The 26,523-nt window shown below is 44.2% G+C and overlaps 2 protein-coding genes across 6 annotated transcripts in view; one reads left to right on the top strand and one right to left on the bottom strand.

Moving 5' to 3' along the window:
- The window catches only part of SYN1 (synapsin I), a 101,165-nt gene that overhangs the window by 31,131 nt on the left and 43,511 nt on the right, over positions 1–26,523 (bottom strand). For all 4 annotated transcript variants that reach the window (XM_056537702.1, XM_056537703.1, XM_056537705.1 and 1 more), the window contains exons 4-5: positions 20,321–20,477; positions 18,873–18,962 (exon numbers count right to left, since the gene is read on the bottom strand). In XM_056537702.1, coding sequence (XP_056393677.1) covers positions 18,873–18,962; positions 20,321–20,477 — 247 coding nt within the window. The remainder of the gene's footprint in view (positions 1–18,872; positions 18,963–20,320; positions 20,478–26,523) is intronic.
- On the top strand, positions 1,780–16,343 carry TIMP1 (TIMP metallopeptidase inhibitor 1). Of its 2 annotated transcripts, none has more exons than XM_056537707.1 (6): positions 1,780–1,928; positions 9,946–10,064; positions 11,638–11,717; positions 11,869–11,986; positions 13,755–13,876; positions 15,880–16,343. In XM_056537707.1, exons 2-6 carry the CDS (start codon positions 9,956–9,958, stop codon positions 16,084–16,086), a joined length of 636 nt encoding a protein of 211 aa, XP_056393682.1. In that variant the 5' UTR covers positions 1,780–1,928; positions 9,946–9,955; the 3' UTR covers positions 16,087–16,343. The 2 variants fall into 2 exon arrangements, with proteins under 2 accessions (XP_056393682.1, XP_056393681.1); XM_056537706.1 differs by lacking the exon at positions 1,780–1,928 and adding an exon at positions 7,500–7,621.

Raw genomic sequence — 26,523 nt, 5'->3', positions numbered from 1 at the left:
TTCTTCAGCTGTCACGTAACAGATTCTATCCAACACCCGTCATAGATATTCGTTCTTCAGTTGTCACGTAACAGATTCTATCCAACACCCGTCATAGATATTCGTTCTTCAGTTTTCACGTAACAGATTCTATCCAACACCCGTCATAGATATTCCACTTTTGGAAACGTTTGGTGTCATTATATCCGCCGTTACAGGCCCCACAATGGTTGACACTTAGCATTTCTGGGGTAACCTATAGCTAGGACAGTGTTCGCCAAGCTGTGTCTTTCCAGCTGCTCCAGAACCACAACTCCCATCATGCCATGATAGCCAAAAGGCTGGGGAACAGTGGTCTGCCATCACTTTATGACTGGTGGGGACTCCAACCAATCCTGAGAACTAAGGGACAAAAACGCTGATTCAGCGCTCCCCCTCTCCGTTTTTCCCAAATAAAGGCTATAAAGAGGCCACAGAGCCGAATCAGCACTAGATTGTCCTATTAGACCAGTGGTCTAATAGCACATTTTTACAATAAGTGGGGGTCCCAGGGTTGGTCCCCACTAATCACAAAGTGGTGGCATAACCTAGCAATATGCCATCATTTATGAGATGGGAGTACCCCTTAAAGAGGTACTCCGCTGCACACATCTTATCCCCTATCCAAAGGATAGGCGATAAGATGTTAGATTGCTCGCCGCTGGGGACCCCTGCGATCTCCGGCACGGCACCCCTGTCATTCGGTGCACGAAGCGTACCCCGCTCCATGCCCGATGACTGGCGATGCATGCCGCCACGTCCCCAACATTCAAGTCTATGTACAAGCCGTCACGTCACCTCCCATAGACATGAATGGAGGGGGCATGTCGTGACGTCACAAACGTGGAAGCTGCAAGCTTCCGTGTTCCGGACATCACAGCTGCCAGCCCAGAGATTGCGGGGGGTCTAACATCTTATCCCCTTTGGATATTGGATAAGATGTATAAAGGTGGAATACTCCTTTAAGGATAGGGTTACAGGGAGCGCATCCGCAGTGTATTTAACGCTGCTGATTTGCCGACGTCACAAGAGTGAACTCGCTGCTGCGGCCGGGTAGCTGTGTGTCCGCTCGTAGCGGCGGATAATCCGCCGCTACGAGCGGACACACAGAGCTACCCGGCCGCAACAGGGAACTCGCTCTTGTGACTGCCATCGGCACATCCGCAGCATGAAATCCGCTGCGGATGCGCTCCGTGGGACACTACATGTTGCTTTAAAAAACTTATCCTAGAGCCATGTCAAAGGTTTTGATCAGTTGGGGTCTCCGTGTCCTAGAAAGAGCGCAGAAGAGACAATCCCATAGACTTACATTGTAAATTTGTCTCGGTCACGTGGCACAGAGCCCGGGGAGAACGCGCTCTTGTCCCGGCTCGTTCTAGTGAACACTCAGGCCCCGAGTGATCAAAACTCATGACATGTTTTTACAATACATAAACATTTAGGCTGTCAGGGTGACCAAACTGGTTGTCACCCAGCTTTCCAAGAAGCAGATAAAATTAAGAAGCAACTCAAGGACTTGGTATCTACTGTTTTTGACATCAAGTCTGCAGTTTCTTAGTTAACCCCCTGTGGTATCTATCTTGGCAGCCATATTGGCAGTCACCCAGCTTTCCCAGCTGGAGACATAACATAAGAGATGGCTGAATACAGGGACTTATGTTTAATGCACCTCTGGGCAGCGTCCCTAGCACAAACCCAGAGCGAAGAAGCATCAGGCAGTAAATGTTGTGGTCTACTCAGGAAAACACGTGACTGCCTTGAAGTCCAGACAGAGAGTGTCTGTGAGAGCGTTGGGTGTGTTCCAGTGCCGAGGCGTTTATCAGCAGAGTGCGGCCCCGCTACACACAATATACAGGAGACAGATAGTGAGGGGGAAACCCCAGGAAATGACGGGTGGCTCTTCTTTACTGGTAAGAATGCGGCCGACGTCACCGCGCCACGCACATCTCGTATACCTTCCACTTTCTCTTTATTTACGTATGACCTCAGCCTGCCAAAAAAATCCACATTGCTGTAAACTGGTTTTTACTGGTATTAGGCATCCTGAGCCGGCTACATATGTGGGGACCATATGGATGTTACGACATAGGGCACCGATGTTCTTAGAAGCCAACAGATGTAGTTCTGCAGCGCCGCTCAGATCGCACCCTGAACAGAGCGAATATTGGTAATCAGCTGGATAGGGGATAAGGATAGGGGGTAAGTTTTAGTTCGCTGGGGGTCCGAGCGCTGGCCCCCCTCCCCGTGATCTCCTGTTTGGAGCCCTGGTTCTCTAGCACAGGAGCGCGTCATGACCCCCGCCGAAAGCAGGAGCCACCATGCCCCCTCCATTTCCATTCGGCAATCTTCGGCTCTCCCATAGAGCTTTATGTAGGGGCGTGGTGGCCCAGTGCTTGGACCCCCCTCCTGCAATCTAAAACTTATCCCCTAAAACTTATCCTTCAAGTGCAGCTTCTCCCTTCATGTATCCTCCTATAATTTTGCCAATTGCTAGCTCATCCCTGAGCCTGGGTGGCTGAACGCCAGGAGATATCCAAAACCATGTTGGAGCCCCATGTCGTGACGTTGACCCCCGGGGGTCAAGTCCTGGAGAAAAAAAAGTGTGGGAACTCACCCAAGATTTCCACTCAAGGGCTGTTCCTGCTGTGGAAAAAGTGCAGGAACTCAGTTCCCATGCGTTGCTGCCGGACTTGAGCCCTGGTTGACCCCCTCCTTAGGTCAGCTTTTTCTCCCAGTACCTTCTCACTACGTCGTCATTGAAGGTTATTGCTCTATGGTGGCTTTCCTTTTATTCTGCGTTGGTCCCTGTTGGCCGGGTTTCTGGTTCAGTACACAGGTCTCTGGACTCCCTACGTTCACAAACCACGACTGTAGGAACACTAATCCTGTGTACCCCAACAGGTATGATGGTCAGCCGTAGGTTGGAGAGAACAGCTGACCACCTGCTGACCACTCCAACGAGAGTCTCCAACCTGCCATGGCCTACTGTAATACGGGCCAGGCTTTTCATGGTTATGGCTTCATCTCTGCCGAGCCACGCTTACACAGAGCCACGCATACACAGAGCCACGCTTACAACAGAGCCACGCTTACAACAGAGCCACGCTTACAAGGAGCCACGCTTACACAAAGCCACGCTTACAACAGAGCCACGCTTACACAGAGCCACGCTTACACAGGGCCACGCTTACAAGGAGCCACGCTTACACAGAGCCACGCTTACAAGGAGCCACGCTTACACAGAGCCACGCTTACAAGGAGCCACGCTTACACAGAGCCATGCTTACAAGGAGCCACGCTTACACAGAGCCACGCTTATAAGGAGCCACACTTACACAGAGCCACGCTTACAAGGAGCCACGCTTACACAGAGCCACGCTTACAAGGAGCCACGCTTGCACAGAGCCACGCTTACACAGAGCCACGCTTACAAGGAGCCACGCTTACAAGGAGCCACGCTTACACAGAGCCACGCTTACAAATTTGCTGGCTGGAAATCGTTCGTCATCCTTCACCATTTGGAGGAGATCCTGGGGGCACGCGGTGACAGATGCCGTACATTAAGACCATAAGGCTTCACACAATAGGGGATTTGCGATTCTAATATTAAGTCTCATGGCTGCGGCTTGGAGTCTAAAATTAAATCCCGCAGCGAGGGGAAAGCGCGCGTCTGTATTAAGGAAACGTGATAATGTGGATGAGATCTTCACGGTCAGGATGTATATACAAGCTCCAAGAATGTGGGGAAGTAATATGAGGCTCTGAAGTATATATTATATCCACTAATAACTTGTGTATTATAGCACATTTCCTACTAACCACTCTCTACAACATGTAGGGTTACCCTAGGATAATGGTCGCGAACAGTGGCCCTCCAGATGTTGCAAAACTTCAACTCCCAGCATGCCCGGACAGCCGACGGCTGTCCGGGCATGCTGGGAGTTGAAGTTTTGCAACATCTGGAGGGCCACAGTTTGAGACCACTGGTCTGATAGGACAATCTAGGCCCGGCCTGACTCCCCAAAGGTCCCAGCCTTTGGCTGTCCGGGCATGCTGGGAGATGAAGTTTTGCAACATCTGGAGGGACACATTTTGAGACCACGGCTTTAGGACATCCCTTCTGTTGGGTCCTCGGGCTCCTTAGTATGGATTCCATGCTTGTCTCCATTTCTCGTCCTCCGTTCCTTATTGCTCTTCTATCCATACGTGTCTTCTCCGAATAAGCTTCTTCTACAACATCCAGAATAAGACAAAGCTTCAGTCCAGTCATTTCTCCTTTCAATGAGGAGTTAAAGGGGTACTCCCGTGGAAAACTTTTTTATTTTAGATCAACTGGTGCCAGAAAGTTAAACAGATTTGTAAATGACTTCTATTAAAAAAAAATGAATAAAACTTAATCCTTCCAGTACTTTTTAGGGGCTGTATACTACAGAGGAAATGCTTTTCTTTTTGGATTTCTCTTCTGTCACGACCACAGTGCTCTCTGCTGACCTCTGCTGTCCATTTCAGGAACTGTCCAGAGCAGCATATGTTTGCTATGGAGATTTTCTCCTGCTCTGGACAGTTCCTAAAATGGACAGCAGAGGTCAGCAGAGAGCACTGTGATCGTGACAATCCAAAAAGAAAAACATTTCCTCTGTAGTATACAGCCACTAATAAGTACTGGAAGGATTACATTTTTTTTTATAGAAGTAATTTACAAATCTGTTTAACTTTCTGGCACCAGTTGATAAAAAAAATTTAAAAAAATAAAAACATTTTCCACAGGAGTACCCCTTTAAAGGGGTATTCCGGGATTTAAAATTTTATTTTATTACTATGCTACAGGGGCTGTAAAGTTAGTGTAATTCATAATATAATGTCTGTCCCTGTGTTTCACGGTCTTCTCGCAATTCTTCTGTGATTTTAGCCCCGATGTTTATTTTTAACAGTTTTCCCAGATTTCAGTACGGCCCGAGACATTACATCACTAGTCAGGTGTTCAAAGGAGACTGTTTGCTTCAATGGGTGGAACTTTAAGAGCGCTGTAGTCATCAGATATTTGTTGGAGGATCCATCAGATTTCGACGTGATCTCCTGATGAGTCTATGACGACGGCTATTGGGGACACAGTGTATACCAAGTAGGGCGTCTGTTGCTTATCTCCCCACGTAGACTTGTCGAATATCTGCTTGCTAGGTTGCGTTGCCATCTCTAAAAATCCATGCCAGTCTAGAAGGTCATCAATACTTGTCCATCGATGAGTTCTGATCCCTATCTATACACATTTTTGGTTGTTTTTCACTGATGTTAGACCAGTGTTTCCCAACCAGGGTGCCTCCAGCTGTTGCACAACAACAACTCCCAGCATGCCCGGACAGCCGTTGGCTGTCCGGGCATGCTGGAAGTTGTAGTATTGCAACAGCTGGAGGCACCCTGGTTGGGAAACACTGCCTTAACCTAGGAAACAAGGAAATTGGTGGAATTTTAGATTTTTTTTCTCAGAAGTACACACACATGTACTTCCTCCCTTACATCCCTAGCCAATCACAACTTTCAGTTCCTACCAAGCTGTTTCCCAACCAAGCTGCCGGTAGTTTTGGAGGCAGCCTGGTTAACACCTGGGAAACACTTGTTAGACCGTCATATATTCCTTGACTATGAAGCTGCTGATGTCCTGATCTCTTATGTGACCGCCATCTTTAATGCAGTCGTTATCATTCCATACGTTCTCCATGAAGCCATCAATGTGCAGTGACATCGCCGAAAAGAAACCCCCAAAATTGTATTGAAAAAAAAAAAAAGGTTCATCCATGGGGGTGGTCTTCTGAAAAGAAAATGGGCACATTGTCTGATCGCGGGGGTCCCGTCACGTCCCCTCCCATAGGCTGGCATTGAGGGGGCGGAGTGTGTCATCACAAGGGGGCCGTACTCCGGTCCCTGTATCGTGAGTCATCGGAGCAAAGCTAATGACTGGGGGGCTGCAGGAGAGATCGCGGGGGTCCCCAGTGGTGGGACCCCAGCTATCAGACATCTTGTCCCCTATCCTTTGGATAGGGGATAAGATGTCTAGGGGCGGAGTACCCCTTTAACAAACAAAACCTGGTCTTCTCAAAAATAGTGGTCCTTTGGAGAGGTTCTGCTGTACATGTTTGGGTGTATTGTGCGTCACAGGCGTCATCCCCTAGAGAACCCCCCAGGATTCATGGCTGTCTGGGCCTGACCTTTGGCGAATGTCATTGTATAGAGAAGAACTACATGTGTTACCAATGAAAAATGTGTACGTGTGTGAATTACCCAGCATGCACTCCGCCAGTAAACATCCAAAGCAACATCCATATGGAATAAACCCTACGGCAGATTACCAGATCTGGTAACCATACCCACGGATTGCCCTGCTGAGGTCACTGTGGATGACCTGATCTGGTAACCATACCCATGGAGGGCCCTGCCGAGGTCACTGTGGATGACATGATCTGGTAACCATACCCATGGAGGGCCCTGCCGAGGTCACTGTGGATGACATGATCTGGTAACCATACCCACTGAGGGCCCTGCCGAGGTCACTGTGGATAACCAGATCTGGTAACCATAACCATGGAGGGCCCTGCCGAGGTAACTGTGGATGACCTGATCTGGTAACCATAACCATGGAGGGCCCTGCCGAGGTCACTGTGGATGACCTGATCTGGTAACCATACCCACGGAGGGCCCTGCCGAGGTCACTGTGGATGACCTGATCTGGTAACCATACCCACTGAGGGCCCTGCCGAAGTCACTGTGGATAACCAGATCTGGTAACCATAACCATGGAGGGCCCTGCCGAGGTCACTGTGGATGACCTGATCTGATAACCATACCCATGGAGGGCCCTGCCGAGGTCACTGTGGATGACCTGATCCGGTAACCATACCCGCAGAGGGCCCTGCCGAGGTCACTGTGGATGACCTGATCTGGTAACCATACCCATGGAGGGCCCTGCTGAGGTCACTGTGGATGACCTGATCTGGTAACCATACCCATGGAGGGCCCTGCCGAGGTCACTGTGGATGACCTGATCTGGTAACCATACCCACGGAGGGCCATGCTGAGGTAACTGTGGATGACCTGATCTGGTAAACACACCCACAGAGGGCCCTGCCGAGGTCACTGTGGATGACCTGATCTGGTAACCATACCCATGGAGGGCCCTGCTGAGGTCACTGTGGATGACCTGATCTGGTAACCATAACCATGGAGGGCCCTGCCGAGGTCACTGTGGATGACCTGATCTGGTAACCATACCCATGGAGGGCCCTGCTGAGGTCACTGTGGATGACCTGATCTGGTAACCATACCCACAGAGGGCCCTGCCGAGGTCACTGTGGATGACCTGATCTGGTAACCATAACCATGGAGGGCCCTGCCGAGGTCACTGTGGATGACCAGAACCATTTCCCAGCTCCCCGTATGATCTCTTCCTGTTTTGAAATCTCTGACTAATGGGGAAGGCGTCTGGTGCTGGGCTCTTGGCCAATCGTATCACGGGAGGGAGGGGGACGGGGACGCTTTAAATTCCAGACGGGGAATGGAGAGAGATGCAGCAGAGCTGAGCCTCCGACCCGTAGACAACTCTCAGATCAAGGTAAGCAGCAGCTCTCAGCGCTGGCGCTCTCCACCCGCATGGCTGCCCCCAACCACACAGACCCTCTAGTATTTTGGTCCTGATGTGTGACTTAACCCCTTACACACTTGACAGCCTATAATGTGCACTAATTAACCCTTTACCAGTGCGATTGGGGCAGCAAAAATACCTCTTAACCCCTCAGGTCCCCTAATTCTGAATAGTCGCTTTACCCTTCTGTCTGCTGGAACTCTGCCCATCTTATTAACCACAAATCTCTCTGCCTCCAAACTCTGCATCTTCCCTGGACATCAGCCCGTCCGGACTACTGCAACCATTATGTGACTGATCCCAGCACGACTACTGCAACCATTATCTGACTGAGCCCAGCATGACTACTGCAACCATTATGTGACTGATCCCAGCACGACTACTGCAACCATTATCTGACTGAGCCCAGCACGACTACTGCAACCATTATCTGACTGAGCCCAGCACGACTACTGCAACCATTATCTGACTGAGCCCAACACGACTACTGCAACCATTATGTGACTGAGCCCAGCACGACTACTGCAACCATTATCTGACTGAGCCCAGCACGACTACTGCAACCATTATCTGACTGAGCCCAGCATGACTACTGCAACCATTATCTGACTGAGCCCAGCACGACTACTGCAACCATTATGTGACTGAGTCCAGCATGACTACTGCAACTATTATCTGACTGAGCCCAGCACGACTACTGCAACCATTATCTGACTGAGCCCAGCATGACTACTGCAACCATTATCTGACTGAGCCCAGCACGACTACTGCAACCATTATCTGACTGAGCCCAACACGACTACTGCAACCATTATCTGACTGAGCCCAGCACGACTACTGCAACCATTATGTGACTGAGCCCAGCACGACTACTGCAACCATTATCTGACTGAGCCCAACACGACTACTGCAACCATTATCTGACTGAGCCCAGCACGACTACTGCAACCATTATGTGACTGAGCCCAGCACGACTACTGCAACCATTATCTGACTGAGCCCAGCACGACTACTGCAACCATTATGTGACTGAGCCCAGCACGACTACTACAACCATTATCTGACTGAGCACTGCACGACTACTGCAACCATTATCTGACTGAGCCCCGCACGACTACTGCAACCATTATGTGACTGATCCCAGCACGACTACTGCAACCATTATCTGACTGAGTCCTGCACGACTACTGCAACCATTATCTGACTGAGCCCAGCACGACTACTGCAACCATTATGTGACTGAGCCCAGCACGACTACTGCAACCATTATGTGACTGATCCCAGCACGACTACTGCAACCATTATCTGACTGAGCCCAGCACGACTACTGCAACCATTATCTGACTGAGCCCAGCACGACTACTGCAACCATTATGTGACTGAGCCCTGCACGACTACTGCAACCATTATCTGACTGAGCCCTGCACGACTACTGCAACCATTATCTGACTGAGCCCAGCATGACTACTGCAACCATTATCTGACTGAGCCCCGCACGACTACTGCAACCATTATCTGACTGAGTCCTGCATGACTACTGTGACCATTATCTGACTGAGCCCAGCACGACTACTGCAACCATTATGTGACTGATCCCTGCACGACTACTGCAACCATTATCTGACTGAGCCCAGCACGACTACTGCAACCATTATGTGACTGAGCCCAGCACGACTACTGCAACCATTATCTGACTGAGCCCAGCACGACTACTGCAACCATTATCTGACTGAGCCCTGCACGACTACTGCAACCATTATCTGACTGAGCCCCGCACGACTACTGCAACCATTATGTGACTGAGCCCAGCACGACTACTGCAACCATTATGTGACTGAGCCCCGCACGACTACTGCAACCATTTATAATTCGGCTCGGTCAGATAATAAATTGCCAAAACTTGTTCCCCGTCATCCACCAGAACGCGGCGCGGACTCTCCCGATCCCCCGTTGTGTGACATGTTCCCACCCAGCAATCCGCACAATAACAACCTTCAGTCTCTGACAAAACTTAACCCTTGTGTTCCCGGCACCCAAAATAATGTAAATTATAGTTCCACCATGTCAAGGCGTCGACTCATTTCCTGCCGAGACCGCACAGACTATTATTTAACTTCTCTCGCAAGATCCTCACCACATTTCATGTGCTTTCCTGCCTGAGCCTTCTTGTTTGTATGGAACCAATCTTGCCCCCACCGAACGCCGCCCCCTCCCCACCACCGAACGCCGGCCCCCCACCTTATGGCAGGGAAAGCACCATGTTGTGTTACATTGTGATGTCTTTATCTCCACAGACTGTGCACGATGTTCTCTCTTGTGGTGCTGATGCTTTTGGGATGTGTAAGCAGAGAGGCCTGGTCCTGTACATGTGGCCCCCGTCACCCCCAGACAGTCTACTGTGACTCCCCTATCGGTAAGACCATGACATGTTCTGCACAAAGAGCTTCTTGTAGGGAGAAATATTCTGCGTACCGGACAGGGGAAGAACAGTAACGCTCATTCATCTCCTGGAGAAGTTAGCAAGATAGTGACACCACATCACAGAGCCATGGTAAAGCCTGCAGAATGTGCCCAAATAGTGGGCGAGCCCCCCGGACCACCCATCACAGACTATACAGCAGTGTTTCCCAACCAGGGTGCCTCCAGTTGTTGTAAAACTACAACTCCCAGCATGCCCGGACAGCCGTTGGCTGTCCGGGCATGCTGGGAGTTATAGTTTAGCAACAGCTGGAGGCACCCTGGTTGGGAAACACTGCTATACAGCAAAACTGAACACACAGCACAAATACTCTGCAGTATTATATCCTGAGTCTTCATGTAAAATGTGTAGTCAATGGCTTATAGGGTCCTTCACATTATTGACTGCACCAGCAGAATAGTAAGTGCAGCTCTGGAGTATAATACAGGATATAACTCAGGATCAGTACAGGATAAGTAATGTAATGTATGTACACAGTGACCTCACCAGCAGAATAGTGAGTACAGCTCTGGAGTATAATACAGGATATAACTTAGGATCAGTACAGGATAAGTAATGTAATGTATGTACACAGTGACCTCACCAGCAGAATAGTGAGTGCAGCTCTGGAGTATAATATAGGATATAACTCAGGATCAGTACAGGATAAGTAATGTATGTACACAGTGACCTCACCAGCAGAATAGTGAGTACAGCTCTGGAGTATAATACAGGATATAACTCAGGGTCAGTACAGGATAAGTAATGTAATGTATGTACACAGTGACCTCACCAGCAGAATAGTGAGTACAGCTCTGGGGTATAATACAGGATATAACTCAGGATCAGTACAGGATAAGTAATGTAATGTATGTACACAGTGACCTCACCAGCAGAATAGTGAGTACAGCTCTGGAGTATAATACAGGATATAACTCAGGATCAGTACAGGATAAGTAATGTAATGTATGTACACAGTGACCTCACCAGCAGAATAGTGAGTACAGCTCTGGAGTATAATACAGGATATAACTCAGGATCAGTACAGGATAAGTAATGTAATGTATGTACACAGTGACCCCCACCAGTAGAATAGTGAGTGCATTACTAGGATAAGTATGTAATGTACTTACTAAGTGCCTAAGTACACTTTAGAGGTTATGCAGTCTATACAGATGTGACACCTGACTACTCCGATAGGCTCCAGGCGGCTGATCTGTGCCCTCACCCCCTCCGCCTCATGTACAGGGCACACACTCCGCTGACAGTACACACTATGGGTCATGATGAATGGTAGTTTTATGTATCTATTAGGTGATACCTGTAAGTGGGGGCAGAACAGACCCGTAGATAGCGGGGTCCAGATCAGCGCATCACATGGGATTCATACCCGTCTGTCTTTGACCCTCAGGCAGGTGAATGCTGGGCATCTGTGACCCTGGTGACATGCTGGGAGTAGTAGTTACATAACGCCTGGAGATTATTACTGTAATGTCTGATCCAGAGGTTATGTCTTGTATATCTGCAGTGTTCAAGGCAAAGTTTATCGGACAGAAAGACAGCGCGGAGCGAGAGCAATGGACGGAGTTTGAAGTGAAAGCCACCAAGGTAGGTCCCTCGTCTACCCATGTGTGCCCGGCTGGTCTGTGCCCGCTGCAGATCTCCCATTTCTCTGCACAGTTAACCAGTGAGGTGCCGCAGTATGTGCTACCCTTATATATATTTATTTATTTATTATATATTTGTTCTTTATCATCAGATTTTCAAGGCTCCTAAAGATCTTGATGACGTCCAGTTTGTGTACAGCTCGAAGATAGAGAGTATGTGCGGCTACCAACACCCCTCAACTAACAAGAGCGAAGAGTTCCTGGTGGTCGGTCAGTATATCAACACGCTGCCCCCTACTGTCCAGTGCTAATCTATTCCTATCAAAGCTATCATCCTTCTATAGCAGTGTTTCCCAATCAGGGTGACTCCATTTGTTGCAAAACTACAACTCCCAGCATGCCCAGACAGCCTTCGGCTGTCTGGGCATGCTGGGAGTTGTAGTTTTATAACAGTTGGAGAAAACCTGGTTGGGAAAAACTGTTCTATAGTGACCACCAATATCTATGGACCGGCCAAAGAAGACCCCAACACCTATCATCCCTCCATAGTGACCAACAATATCTATGGACTCTCTATAGAAGACCCCAACACCTATCATCCTCCTATAGTGACCAACAATATCTATGGACTCTCTATAGAAGACCCCAACACCTATCATCCTCCTATAGTAACCACCAATATCTATGGACTCTATAGAAGACCCCAACACCTATCATTCTCCTATAGTGACCAACAATATCTATGGACTCTCTATAGAAGACCCCAACACCTATCATCCTCCTATAGTAACCACCAATATCTATGGACTCTATAGAAGACCCCAACACCTATCATCCTCCTATAGTAACCACCAATATCTATGGACTCTCTATAGAAGACCCCAACACCTATCATCCTCCTATAGTGACCAACAATATCTATGGACTCTCTATAGAAGACCCCAACACTTATCATCCTCCTATAGTAACCACCAATATCTATGGACTCTATAGAAGACCCCAACACCTATCATCCTCATATAGTGACCACCAATATCTATGGACCCTCTATAGAAGACTCCAACACCTATCATCCCTCCATAGTGACCACCAATATCTATGAATTCTATAGAAGACCCCAACACCTATCATCCTCCTATAGTGACCACCAATATCTATGGACCCTCTATAGAAGACTCCAACACCTATCATCCCTCCATAGTGACCACCAATATCTATGAATTCTATAGAAGACCCCAACACCTATCATCCTCCTATAGTGACCACCAATATCTATGGACTCTCTATAGAAGACCCCAACACCTATCATCCTCATATAGTAACCACCAATATCTATGGACTCTCTATAGAAGACCCCAACACCTATCATCCCTCCATAGTGACCACCAATATCTATGGACTCTATAGAAGACCCCAACACCTATCATCCTCCTATAGTAACCACCAATATCTATGGACTCTATAGAAGACCCCAACACCTATCATCCTCATATAGTGACCACCAATATCTATGGACCCTCTATAGAAGACTCCAACACCTATCATCCCTCCATAGTGACCACCAATATCTATGAATTCTATAGAAGACCCCAACACCTATCATCCCTCCATAGCGACCACCAATATCTATGGACCCTCTATAGAAGACCCCAACACCTATCATCCTCCTATAGTGACCACCAATATCTATGGACTCTCTATAGAAGACCCCAACACCTATCATCCTCATATGGTGATCACCAATATCTATGGACTGTATAGAAGACCCCAACACCTATCATCCTCCTATAGTAACCACCAATATCTATGGACTCTATAGAAGACCCCAACACCTATCATCCCTCCATAGCGACCACCATTATCTATGGACTCTATAGAAGACCCCAACACCTATCATCCCTCCATGGTGACCAACAATATCTATGGACTCTCTATAGAAGACCCCAACACCTATCATCCTCCTATAATACCTGTCCGTCTTTATACCGTTCCTCCTGTCTCCTCACCTTTGACCTTTCTCTGGTTTCTCCCCACACAGGGACCTTGGTGGACAACAAGGTTTACATCAACACCTGTAGCTACGTGGTACCATGGGCCTCCCTGTCCTTGGGCCAGAAGAGGGGCTTCCTGCAGGTGTACGCCAAGCACTGTAACTGCCAGGTGAGACCCCCACCCAGTGCCTGAGTATAGAATCATACAATGCTGTGATCAGTGAAGAGCATGCTGGGACTTTTAGTGCATGCTAACACATGGACTGGGCGCCCCCTATAGGTGATATTTACCAGCTATTTACAGTCTCCAGTCTGAGCTGCGCAGTTTAAAGTCCTTAATCCCCTTGTAATCTCAGCAGAGGCTCAGATATCTGAGCTCCAGTACAAGCGTTCTTATTCCCTATCCATAGAGAATAAGTGTCTGATCCAGGGGGTCCGACTGCTGGGACCCCCGTGATCTTCTGCCCAGAACCCCGGCTCTCCTTATCCACGGAGATCCGCCCCCTCCATGTATCTCAATAAGAAAGTGGATGATGCACAAGCACTGTATCTCTGGCTCTTCCAAAGAGAACTATGAAGGGGGCGTGCCAGCCCCAATTTTGTGCCGAGGCGCCGGGCAGGAAATCGCGGGGGTCCTACTGCTTGGACCCCCCATGATCTCCTGCCCAGTGCCCTGGCACAAAATGGTGGCCAACATACCGCCTCTATTTAATCCGACACTTATCCCCTATCCTGTGCAAAGAGTATAAGAAGGATAGGGGATAAGATGATTGATTGTGGGGGTCCCGCTGCTGGGGACCTCTGCAATCTCCCTGCTGCACCCGGCGTTTGTTTAGCACGTCAGGTGCAGCGCTGGAGGCTCGTGACATCATGGCCATGCCCCCTCAGTGCAAGTCTGTGGGAAGGGGGTGACGGCCGTCACGCCCCCTCCCATAGACTTGCATTGAGGGGGCATGGCCGTGACCACACGAGCCTCCCTCCCGCATCGCCAGTTATCCGGCATGGAGTGAAGTTCGCTCCGTGCACCGGAAGTCTGGGGTGCTGCAGCCGAGATTGCAAGGGTCCCCAGCAGCGGCACCCCCGCAATCAGACATCCTATCCCCTAGCCTTTGTATAGGGGATAAGATGTCTAGGGGCAGAGTACCCCCTTAAGGCCCCTCATGCCTTATACTTACAGCTCGGCTTGTTCAGATTGGCTGCTGTGTAAATGCACAAGTCCCCCAGTATAGCAGTAGATCCCCCCACTATAGCAGTAGACCCCCCACTATAGCAGTAGATCCCCCACTATAGCAGTAGATCCCCCACTATGGCAGTAGATCCCCCACTATAGTAGTTGGGCCCCCCCCACTATAGCAGTAGATCCCCCACTATGGCAGTAGGTCCCCCCACTATGGCAGTAGATCCCCCCACTATGGCAGTAGATCCCCCCACTATAGCAGTAGATCCCCCTTTATAGCAGTAGATCCCCACACTATAGCAGTAGATCCCCCACTATAGCAGTAGAACCCCACACTATAGCAGCAGATCCCACACTATAGTAGTAGATCCCCCACTATAGCAGTAGATCTCACACTATAGCAGTAGATTCCCCACTATAGCAGTAGATTCCCCACTATAGCAGTAGATCCCCCCACTACAGCGGTAGAACCCCACACTATAGCAGCAGATCCCACACTATAGTAGTAGATCCCCCACTATAGCAGTAGAACCCACACTATAGCAGTAGATTCCCCACTATAGCAGTAGATCCTCAAACTATAGAAGTAGATCCCCACACTATAGCAGTAGATCCCCACACTATAGCAGTAGATCCCACACAATAGCAGTAGATCCCACACTATAGCAGTAGATCCCCACACTATAGCAGTAGATGCCGTAGATCCCCATGCTATATCAGTAGATCCCCACACTATAGCAGTAGATCCCACACTATAGCAGTAGATGCCGTAGATCCCCACGCTATAGCAGTAGATCCCCACACTATAGCAGGAAATGTAGATCCCCCACTTTAGCAGTAGATCCCCCACTATAGCAGTAGGTCCCCCCACTACAGCAGTAGATCCCCCACTACAGCAGTAGATCCCCCACTATAGCGGTAGATCCCCCACTATGGCAGTAGATCCCCACACTATAGCAGTAGATCCCCCTCTTACGCGTCCTGTCTTATTACAGATAAAGCAGTGCTTCGGGCCCTGTTCTCTGGATAACAGCCTCCAGTGTCTCTGGACCGACCCACTGATGAGAAAGAAGTCTCTGTACGCCAACTACCAGGCTGCCACCTACGCCTGCATGTACAATGGTGAAGACATGTGCAGCTGGAAAAGCCTGAAGTCCCGCGTGTACACCGCCACCACCACTGACAGCAACACAGCCCAGTAAGAAGGTCCGCGGGGTCACCGGCGCAACATTTACCACTCCTGACCCTTCACCAAGAAGTAGCACAAAGCATCTCTGCAGCTCCACACCAAGAGGGCAAACCCCAAGAAAGAGCAACTGCAGCGCCCCCTGCTGATAGTGAGCGTCACTCCTCAGCCAATGTTGTAAGCACTCAGTGCTAAGTCACAGGATCTCTACTGCTTTATACATGTATTGGACTTTATTTTAATAAATATTTTTTAGGATTTGTTTTGTACATAGATCTGGTATCATTCCATCATTTACCCCAAAACATGGCTGACACAGCCCCCCAGAGAGAGCGGGGACCATCTACCTGTACATATGAGGCAGTATTATAGTAGTTATATTCTTGTATATAGGAGACAGTATTATAGTAGTTATATTCTTGTATATAGGAGACAGTATTATAGTAATTATATTCTTGTATATAGGAGCAGTATTATAGTAGTTATATTCTTGTATATAGGAGGCAGTATTATAGTAGTTATATTCTTGTATATAGGAGGAGTATTATAGTAGTTATATTCTTGTATATATGGGCAGTATTATAGTAGTTATATTCTTGTATATAGGAGGCAGTATTATAGTAGTTATATTCTTGTATATAGGAGCAGTATTATAGTAGTTATATTCTTGTATATAGGAGGAGTATTATAGTAGTTATATTCTTGTATATATGGGCAGTATTATAGTAGTTATATTCTTGTATATAGGAGGCAGTATTATAGTAGTTATATTCTTGTATATAGGAGCAGTATTATAATAGTTATATTCTTCTATATAGGAGCAGTATTATAGTAGTTATATTCTTGTATATAGGAGGAGTATTATAGTAGTTATATTCTTGTATATAGGAGCAGTATTATAGTAGATATATTCTTGTATATAGGAGGCAGTATTATAGTAGTTATATTCTTGTATATAGGAGGCAGTATTATAGTAGTTATATTCTTGTATATAGGGGCAGTATTATAGTAGTTATATTCTTGTATATAGGAGCAGTATTATAATAGTTATATTCTTCTATATAGGAGCAGTATTATAGTAGTTATATTCTTGTATATAGGGGCAGTATTATAGTAGTTATATTCTTATATATAGGAGTAGTATTATAGTAGTTATATTCTTGTATATAGGAGACAGTATTATAGTAGTTATATTCTTGTACATAGGAGCAGTATTATAGTAGTTATATTCTTGTATATAGGAGCAGTATTATAGTAGTTATATTCTTGTATATAGGAGGCAGTATTATAGTAGTTATATTCTTGTATATAGGAGGCAGTATTATAGTAGTTATATCCTTGTATATAGGAGCAGTATTATAGTAGTTATATTCTTGTATATAGGAGCAGTATTATAGTAGTTATATTCTTGTATATAGGAGGCAGTATTATAGTAGTTATATTCTTGTATATAGGAGGCAGTATTATAGTAGTTATATCCTTGTATATAGGAGCAGTATTATAGTAGTTATATTCTTGTATATAGGAGCAGTATTATAGTAGTTATATTCTTGTATATAGGAGAAGTATTATAGTAGTTATATTCTTGTATGTAGGGAGCAGTATTATAGTAGTTATATTCTTGTATATAGGAGCAGTATTATACTAGTTATATTCTTGTATATAGGAGCAGTATTATAGTAGTTATATTCTTGTACATAGGAGGCAGTATTATAGTAGTTATATTCTTATATATAGGGGGCAGTATTATAGTAGTTATATTCTTGTATATAGGAGCTGTATTATAGTAGTTATATTCTTGTATATAGGAGATAGTATTATAGTAGTTATATTCTTGTATATAGGAGCAGTATTATAGTAGTTATATTGTTGTATATAGTGGGCAGTATTATAGTAGTTATATTCTTATATATAGGGGGCAGTATTATAGTAGTTATATTCTTGTATATAGGAGCAGTATTATAGTAGTTATATTCTTGTAAATAGGAGCAGTATTATAGTAGTTATATTCATGTATATAGGAGTAGTATTATAGTAGTTATATTCTTGTATATAGGAGCAGTATTATAGTAGTTATATTCTTGTATATAGGAGCAGTATTATAGTAGTTATATTCTTGTATATAGGGGCAGTATTATAGTAGTTATATTCTTATATATAGGAGCAGTATTATAGTAGTTATATTCTTGTATATAGGAGCAGTATTATAGTAGTTATATTCTTGTATATAGGGGGCAGTATTATAGTAGTTATATTCTTATATATAGGAGCAGTATTATAGTAGTTATATTCTTGTATATAGGAGCAGTATTATAGTAGTTATATTCTTGTATATAGGAGGCAGTATTATAGTAGTTATATTCTTGTATATAGAAGGCAGTATTACAGTGGTTATTTTCTTGTACATAGGGGGCAGTATAGTTCACTATAGTGACCAGGCCTGGATAGGTCATGTAGATCTCAACGTGACACTGAAAGTAATTGCTGCTGACTGAATCTGGAGAAAGTAGATATGTGGCTAAGTACAGCGTTCTATAGATAGACATCTGTTTTACATCAGTGGTTTCATGAGAGATTTCAAAGCTTTTTCCATGACACGTAACCTCCTTCCGGACTGGGGGGGGGGGGGGGATAACATGTAGGGTACAGTAGGAGCTTTGCTGCTGCAGCCCGGAGGTCAATACAGGACGCAGGATCCCAAACAAGGTGTTATTCATGACATCAGGAAATGACTCCTTTAGGTGGGACTATGCGGACTGGACCTCTGTGGCTTCAGATGGACATTAATATTCTCTGACTCACCATCTCCTTGTGGTTGGGGTAGTACGTTTGCTCGATCAGAGGGAAGTCCTCGTGTCCTAGTTTCCTCTGCAGACGAACCAGCTGAGAAAACTGAAAGATAAAAGATGGAGGTGATGAAGGGGTCCTGGCCGAATGTTACAGAAGAAAATGTTTACTGAGGGAACCAAGAATCATCATATCATCCAATGAGAAAACTGCAGAGCTGCCCAAACATATGCGTCCTATAACACGGTTATATCAGGGCAGCACTGCTATATATGGCTGGTAGCACTGAGCTAAAGGGCCACTGGCAGCAGAAAATAGAATACTTTAAAATCATGCTGCAGTTTTCATACTGACCACCAGATGTCAGCAAAGCAGAATACACCAACGACCATCCTGCTTTACAGCCTGCTGTGAAACTAAACAATATACAGTTTTTTTCATATACAGTGATCCTTCAACATGCAATAGTTTCAACATACAATGGTCTTTTCTGGACCATTGAACCTGAAACCAGACTCAACATACAATGCTACAGACAGTCCAGATCTGCGAAACGTGTCAATACCCAGAAGAACTGACCAATCAGAATGGACATTTCATTGGTAAAACCCCTGTATTCTTGAAGTGTAGGCACTGACTGGTGTCTGGTAGCGCCCCCTACAGTACAAGGAGGCATTACATGTTCTGTACTCTTTACCTGTATTACTGAAGTGCATGTACTGACTGGTGTCTGATAGCGCCCCCTACAGTACAGGGAGGTATTGCATGTTCTGTACTACTCTTTACCTGTATTACTGAAGTACATGCACTGACTGGTGTCTGGTAGTGCCTCCTACAGTACAGGGAGGTATTACATGTTCTGTACTACTCTTTACCTGTATTACTGAAGTGTATACACTGACTGGTGTCTGGTAGCTCCTCCTACAGTACAGGGAGGTATTACATGTTCTGTACTCTTTACTTGTATTACTGGTGTCTGGTAGCACCCCCTACAGTACAGGGAGGTATTACATGTTCTGTACTCTTTACCTGTGCCAGGGTTAGCTGCTCCTTTGGACACCAGGTGAGGGCTGCTCCATTACTTTTTAGGACACTGTGTACTGTACAGGGCCCTGAAGAAGCTCCTGTCCTCTATATAGACAGTGATTACAGCTCCCAGCAGATCTTTATTACTTTTATATGTAAGGATTTGCTTTATCTATATTAGTTATCTACTTATTATTCATTAATCCTCACTTTTTCCTATTTTTGGATGACATTTTGGGGCTTCAGAACCAATTACCAGGTTTCCATAGAGATATGGTCTCAACATACAATGGTCTCAACATACAATGGTTGTCCTGGAACCGAATAATATTGTAATTTGAGGGATCACTGTACACTTCTCTGTATTAAAGCCTAGAATGATAGAAAGGTATTTGCTACAGACAGGTGACTGTAAATGTGAAGATATTAGTACTTACCACCCAGGGTTTATCACAGAAGTTATACACTGAGTGCAAAGAGTTGAGGCTCGGGACGCCAGCGTATTGCAGTCCGATCACCAGGCTACGGAAATCGCCGTTTCGTGCCATGCTGAACGCGTGCTGACGAATGAGGACAAAGTCCGGCTTCAGAGACCTACAAGATCCAGTAAGGCAGAACAAGGAGTTATAGAAGTCATTTATATCAGACGCAATTGACATCTCCAGATCCAATCCTAAGGAGCTACCAATATTTTACCATAATATCAAAAATTCCCAGTACTTACGAGTCCTGAGCTCCGCATATTGGTTGCCCCCAGGACTCGTATGTACTGGGAATTTTTCATATTATGGTGAAATATTGGTAGCAGAAGTTGTCACCCAGCTTTCCTAGAGACGAGACAAATCTCCTTAGTTATGTGTGATTAGGGGGAGTAAGGAGATTTCTGGCCATACAGGCAGGTCAGGTGACCCTGCGGCGCTCTGAGAATACAGACACTATTGTTATGTGCATTGATGTGTAATACCCAGATGTGACCCCCAGACTACAATCGCCGAGCTGTCAGGGGCTTCACATATGGAGTGATCGGGCCTGAGGGGTTTATTTACAGCGGTGACTGAATTGTGACAAAATCCTCTGCGTCGCAATGTTCTGGCATCAGTAACCCCCACTGCAGTGGAGGAATGCAGCACTTTGTAGCTGAGGGCGCAGGAGCAGGTGTCACAATATATATTGTCCTTGTGTATATAGGGATTTAAGGTGGAACCAAAAGCATAAAGAGAAAGGGAAAGATACATGATATCTCCTCATCTACAATCACTATGTCCATGATATCTCCTCATCTACAATCACTATGTCTATGATATCTCCTCATCTACAATCACTATGTCCATGATATCTCCTCATCTACAATCACTATATCCATGATATCTCATCATCTACAATCACTATGTCCATGATATCTCATCATCTACAATCACTATATCCATGATATCTCCTCATCTACAATCACTATGTCCATGATATCTCATCATCTACAATCACTATGTCTATGATATCTCATCTACAATCACTATGTCCATGATATCTCCTCATCTACAATCACTATGTCCATGATATCTCCTCATCTACAATCACTATGTCCATGATATCTCCTCATCTACAATCACTATGTCCATGATATCTCCTCATCTACAATCACTATGTCCATGATATCTCCTCATCTACAATCACTATGTCCATGATATCTCCTCATCTACAATCACTATGTCCATGATATCTCCTCATCTACAATCACTATGTCCATGATATCTCCTCATCTACAATCACTATGTCCATGATATCTCCTCATCTACAATCACTATGTCCATGATATCTCATCATCTACAATCACTATATCCATGATATCTTCTCATCTACAATCACTATGTCCATGATATCTCATCATCTACAATCACTATGTCCATGATATCTCCTCATCTACAATCACTATATCCATGATATCTCCTCATCTACAATCACTATGTCCATGATATCTCATCATCTACAATCACTATGTCTATGATATCTCATCTACAATCACTATGTCCATGATATCTCCTCATCTACAATCACTATGTCCATGATATCTCCTCATCTACAATCACTATGTCCATGATATCTCCTCATCTACAATCACTATGTCCATGATATCTCCTCATCTACAATCACTATGTCCATGATATCTCCTCATCTACAATCACTATGTCCATGATATCTCCTCATCTACAATCACTATGTCCATGATATCTCCTCATCTACAATCACTATGTCCATGATATCTCCTCATCTACAATCACTATGTCCATGATATCTCCTCATCTACAATCACTATGTCCATGATATCTCATCATCTACAATCACTATATCCATGATATCTTCTCATCTACAATCACTATGTCCATGATACCTTCTCATCTACAATCACTATGTCTATGATATCTCATCTACAATCACTATGTCCATGATATCTCATCTACAATCACTATGTCCATGATATCTCCTCATCTAAAATCACTATGTCCATGATATCTCCACATCTACAATCACTATGTCCATGATATAATCTCATATACAATCACTATATCCATGATATCTCCTCATCTACAATCACTATGTCTATGATATCTCCTCATCTACAATCACTATGTCCATGATATCTCCTCATCTACAATCACTATGTCCATGATACCTTCTCATCTGCAATCACTATGTCCATGATATCTCCTCATCTACAATCACTATGTCTATGATATCTCCTCATCTACAATCACTATATCCATGATATCTCCTCATCTACAATCACTATGTCCATGATACCTCCTCATCTAAAATCACTATGTCCATGATATCTCCTCATCTACAATCACTATGTCTATGATATCACCTCATCTACAATCACTATGTCCATGATACCTCCTCATCTAAAATCACTATGTCCATGATATCTCCTCATCTACAATTACTATGTCTATGATATCACCTCATCTACAATCACTATGTCCATGATACCTCCTCATCTAAAATCACTATGTCCATGATATCTCCTCATCTACAATCACTATGTCTATGATATCTCCTCATCTACAATCACTATGTCCATGATACCTCCTCATCTACAATCACTATGTCCATGATATCTCCTCATCTACAATCACTATGTCCATGATATCTCCTCATCTACAATCACTATGTCTATGATATCTCCTCATCTACAATCACTTTGTCCATGATATCTCATCATCTACAATCACTATGTCCATGATATCTCATCATCTACAATCACTATGTCCATGATATCTCCTCATCTACAATCACTATGTCCATGATTTCTCCTCATCTACAATCACTATGTCCATGATATCTCCTCATCTAAAATCACTATGTCCATGATATCTCCTCATCTACAATCACTATGTCCATGATACCTTCTCATCTACAATCACTATATCCATGATACCTCCTCATCTAAAATCACTATGTCCATGATATCTCCTCATCTACAATCACTATGTCTATGATATCACCTCATCTACAATCACTATGTCCATGATACCTCCTCATCTAAAATCACTATGTCCATGATATCTCCTCATCTACAATCACTATGTCTATGATATCTCCTCATCTACAATCACTATGTCCATGATACCTCCTCATCTACAATCACTATGTCCATGATATCTCCTCATCTACAATCACTATGTCCATGATATCTCCTCATCTACAATCACTATGTCTATGATATCTCCTCATCTACAATCACTTTGTCCATGATATCTCATCATCTACAATCACTATGTCCATGATATCTCCTCATCTACAATCACTATGTCCATGATATCTCCTCATCTACAATCACTATGTCCATGATTTCTCCTCATCTACAATCACTATGTCCATGATATCTCCTCATCTAAAATCACTATGTCCATGATATCTCCTCATCTACAATCACTATATCCATGTTTTCTCCTCATCTACAATCACTATGTCCATGATATCTCATCTACAATCACTATGTCCATGATATCTCCTCATCTACAATCACTATGTCCATGATATCTCCTCATCTACAATCACTATGTCCATGATATCTCCTCATCTACAATCACTATGTCCATGATACCTTCTCATCTACAATCACTATATCCATGATTTCTCCTCATCTACAATCACTATGTCCATGATACCTCCTCATCTACAATCACTATGTCTATGATATCTCATCTACAATCACTATGTCCATGATATCTCCTCATCTACAATCACTATATCAATGATATCTCCTCATCTACAATCACTATGTCCATGATATCTCCTCATCTACAATCACTATATCCATGATATCTCATCTACAATCACTATGTCCATGATATCTCATCATCTACAATCACTATGTCTATGATATCTCATCTACAATCACTATGTCCATGATATCTCCTCATCTACAATCACTATGTCCATGATATCTCCTCATCTACAATCACTATGTCCATGATATCTCCTCATCTACAATCACTATGTCCATGATATCTCCTCATCTACAATCACTATGTCCATGATATCTCCTCATCTACAATCACTATGTCCATGATATCTCCTCATCTACAATCACTATGTCCATGATATCTCCTCATCTACAATCACTATGTCCATGATATCTCCTCATCTACAATCACTATGTCCATGATATCTCCTCATCTACAATCACTATGTCCATGATATCTCATCATCTACAATCACTATATCCATGATATCTTCTCATCTACAATCACTATGTCCATGATACCTTCTCATCTACAATCACTATGTCTATGATATCTCATCTACAATCACTATGTCCATGATATCTCATCTACAATCACTATGTCCATGATATCTCCTCATCTAAAATCACTATGTCCATGATATCTCCACATCTACAATCACTATGTCCATGATATAATCTCATCTACAATCACTATATCCATGATATCTCCTCATCTACAATCACTATGTCTATGATATCTCCTCATCTACAATCACTATGTCCATGATATCTCCTCATCTACAATCACTATGTCCATGATACCTTCTCATCTGCAATCACTATGTCCATGATATCTCCTCATCTACAATCACTATGTCTATGATATCTCCTCATCTACAATCACTATATCCATGATATCTCCTCATCTACAATCACTATGTCCATGATACCTCCTCATCTAAAATCACTATGTCCATGATATCTCCTCATCTACAATCACTATGTCTATGATATCACCTCATCTACAATCACTATGTCCATGATACCTCCTCATCTAAAATCACTATGTCCATGATATCTCCTCATCTACAATTACTATGTCTATGATATCACCTCATCTACAATCACTATGTCCATGATACCTCCTCATCTAAAATCACTATGTCCATGATATCTCCTCATCTACAATCACTATGTCTATGATATCTCCTCATCTACAATCACTATGTCCATGATACCTCCTCATCTACAATCACTATGTCCATGATATCTCCTCATCTACAATCACTATGTCCATGATATCTCCTCATCTACAATCACTATGTCTATGATATCTCCTCATCTACAATCACTTTGTCCATGATATCTCATCATCTACAATCACTATGTCCATGATATCTCATCATCTACAATCACTATGTCCATGATATCTCCTCATCTACAATCACTATGTCCATGATTTCTCCTCATCTACAATCACTATGTCCATGATATCTCCTCATCTAAAATCACTATGTCCATGATATCTCCTCATCTACAATCACTATGTCCATGATACCTTCTCATCTACAATCACTATATCCATGATACCTCCTCATCTAAAATCACTATGTCCATGATATCTCCTCATCTACAATCACTATGTCTATGATATCACCTCATCTACAATCACTATGTCCATGATACCTCCTCATCTAAAATCACTATGTCCATGATATCTCCTCATCTACAATCACTATGTCTATGATATCTCCTCATCTACAATCACTATGTCCATGATACCTCCTCATCTACAATCACTATGTCCATGATATCTCCTCATCTACAATCACTATGTCCATGATATCTCCTCATCTACAATCACTATGTCTATGATATCTCCTCATCTACAATCACTTTGTCCATGATATCTCATCATCTACAATCACTATGTCCATGATATCTCCTCATCTACAATCACTATGTCCATGATATCTCCTCATCTACAATCACTATGTCCATGATTTCTCCTCATCTACAATCACTATGTCCATGATATCTCCTCATCTAAAATCACTATGTCCATGATATCTCCTCATCTACAATCACTATATCCATGTTTTCTCCTCATCTACAATCACTATGTCCATGATATCTCATCTACAATCACTATGTCCATGATATCTCCTCATCTACAATCACTATGTCCATGATATCTCCTCATCTACAATCACTATGTCCATGATATCTCCTCATCTACAATCACTATGTCCATGATACCTTCTCATCTACAATCACTATATCCATGATTTCTCCTCATCTACAATCACTATGTCCATGATACCTCCTCATCTACAATCACTATGTCTATGATATCTCATCTACAATCACTATGTCCATGATATCTCCTCATCTACAATCACTATATCAATG

Source organism: Hyla sarda, chromosome 9 (genome assembly GCF_029499605.1).
Source record: "Hyla sarda isolate aHylSar1 chromosome 9, aHylSar1.hap1, whole genome shotgun sequence".
In the NCBI taxonomy this organism is placed as follows: Eukaryota; Metazoa; Chordata; class Amphibia; order Anura; family Hylidae; genus Hyla; species Hyla sarda.
This window is presented reverse-complemented; position numbering and strand designations above follow the sequence as displayed.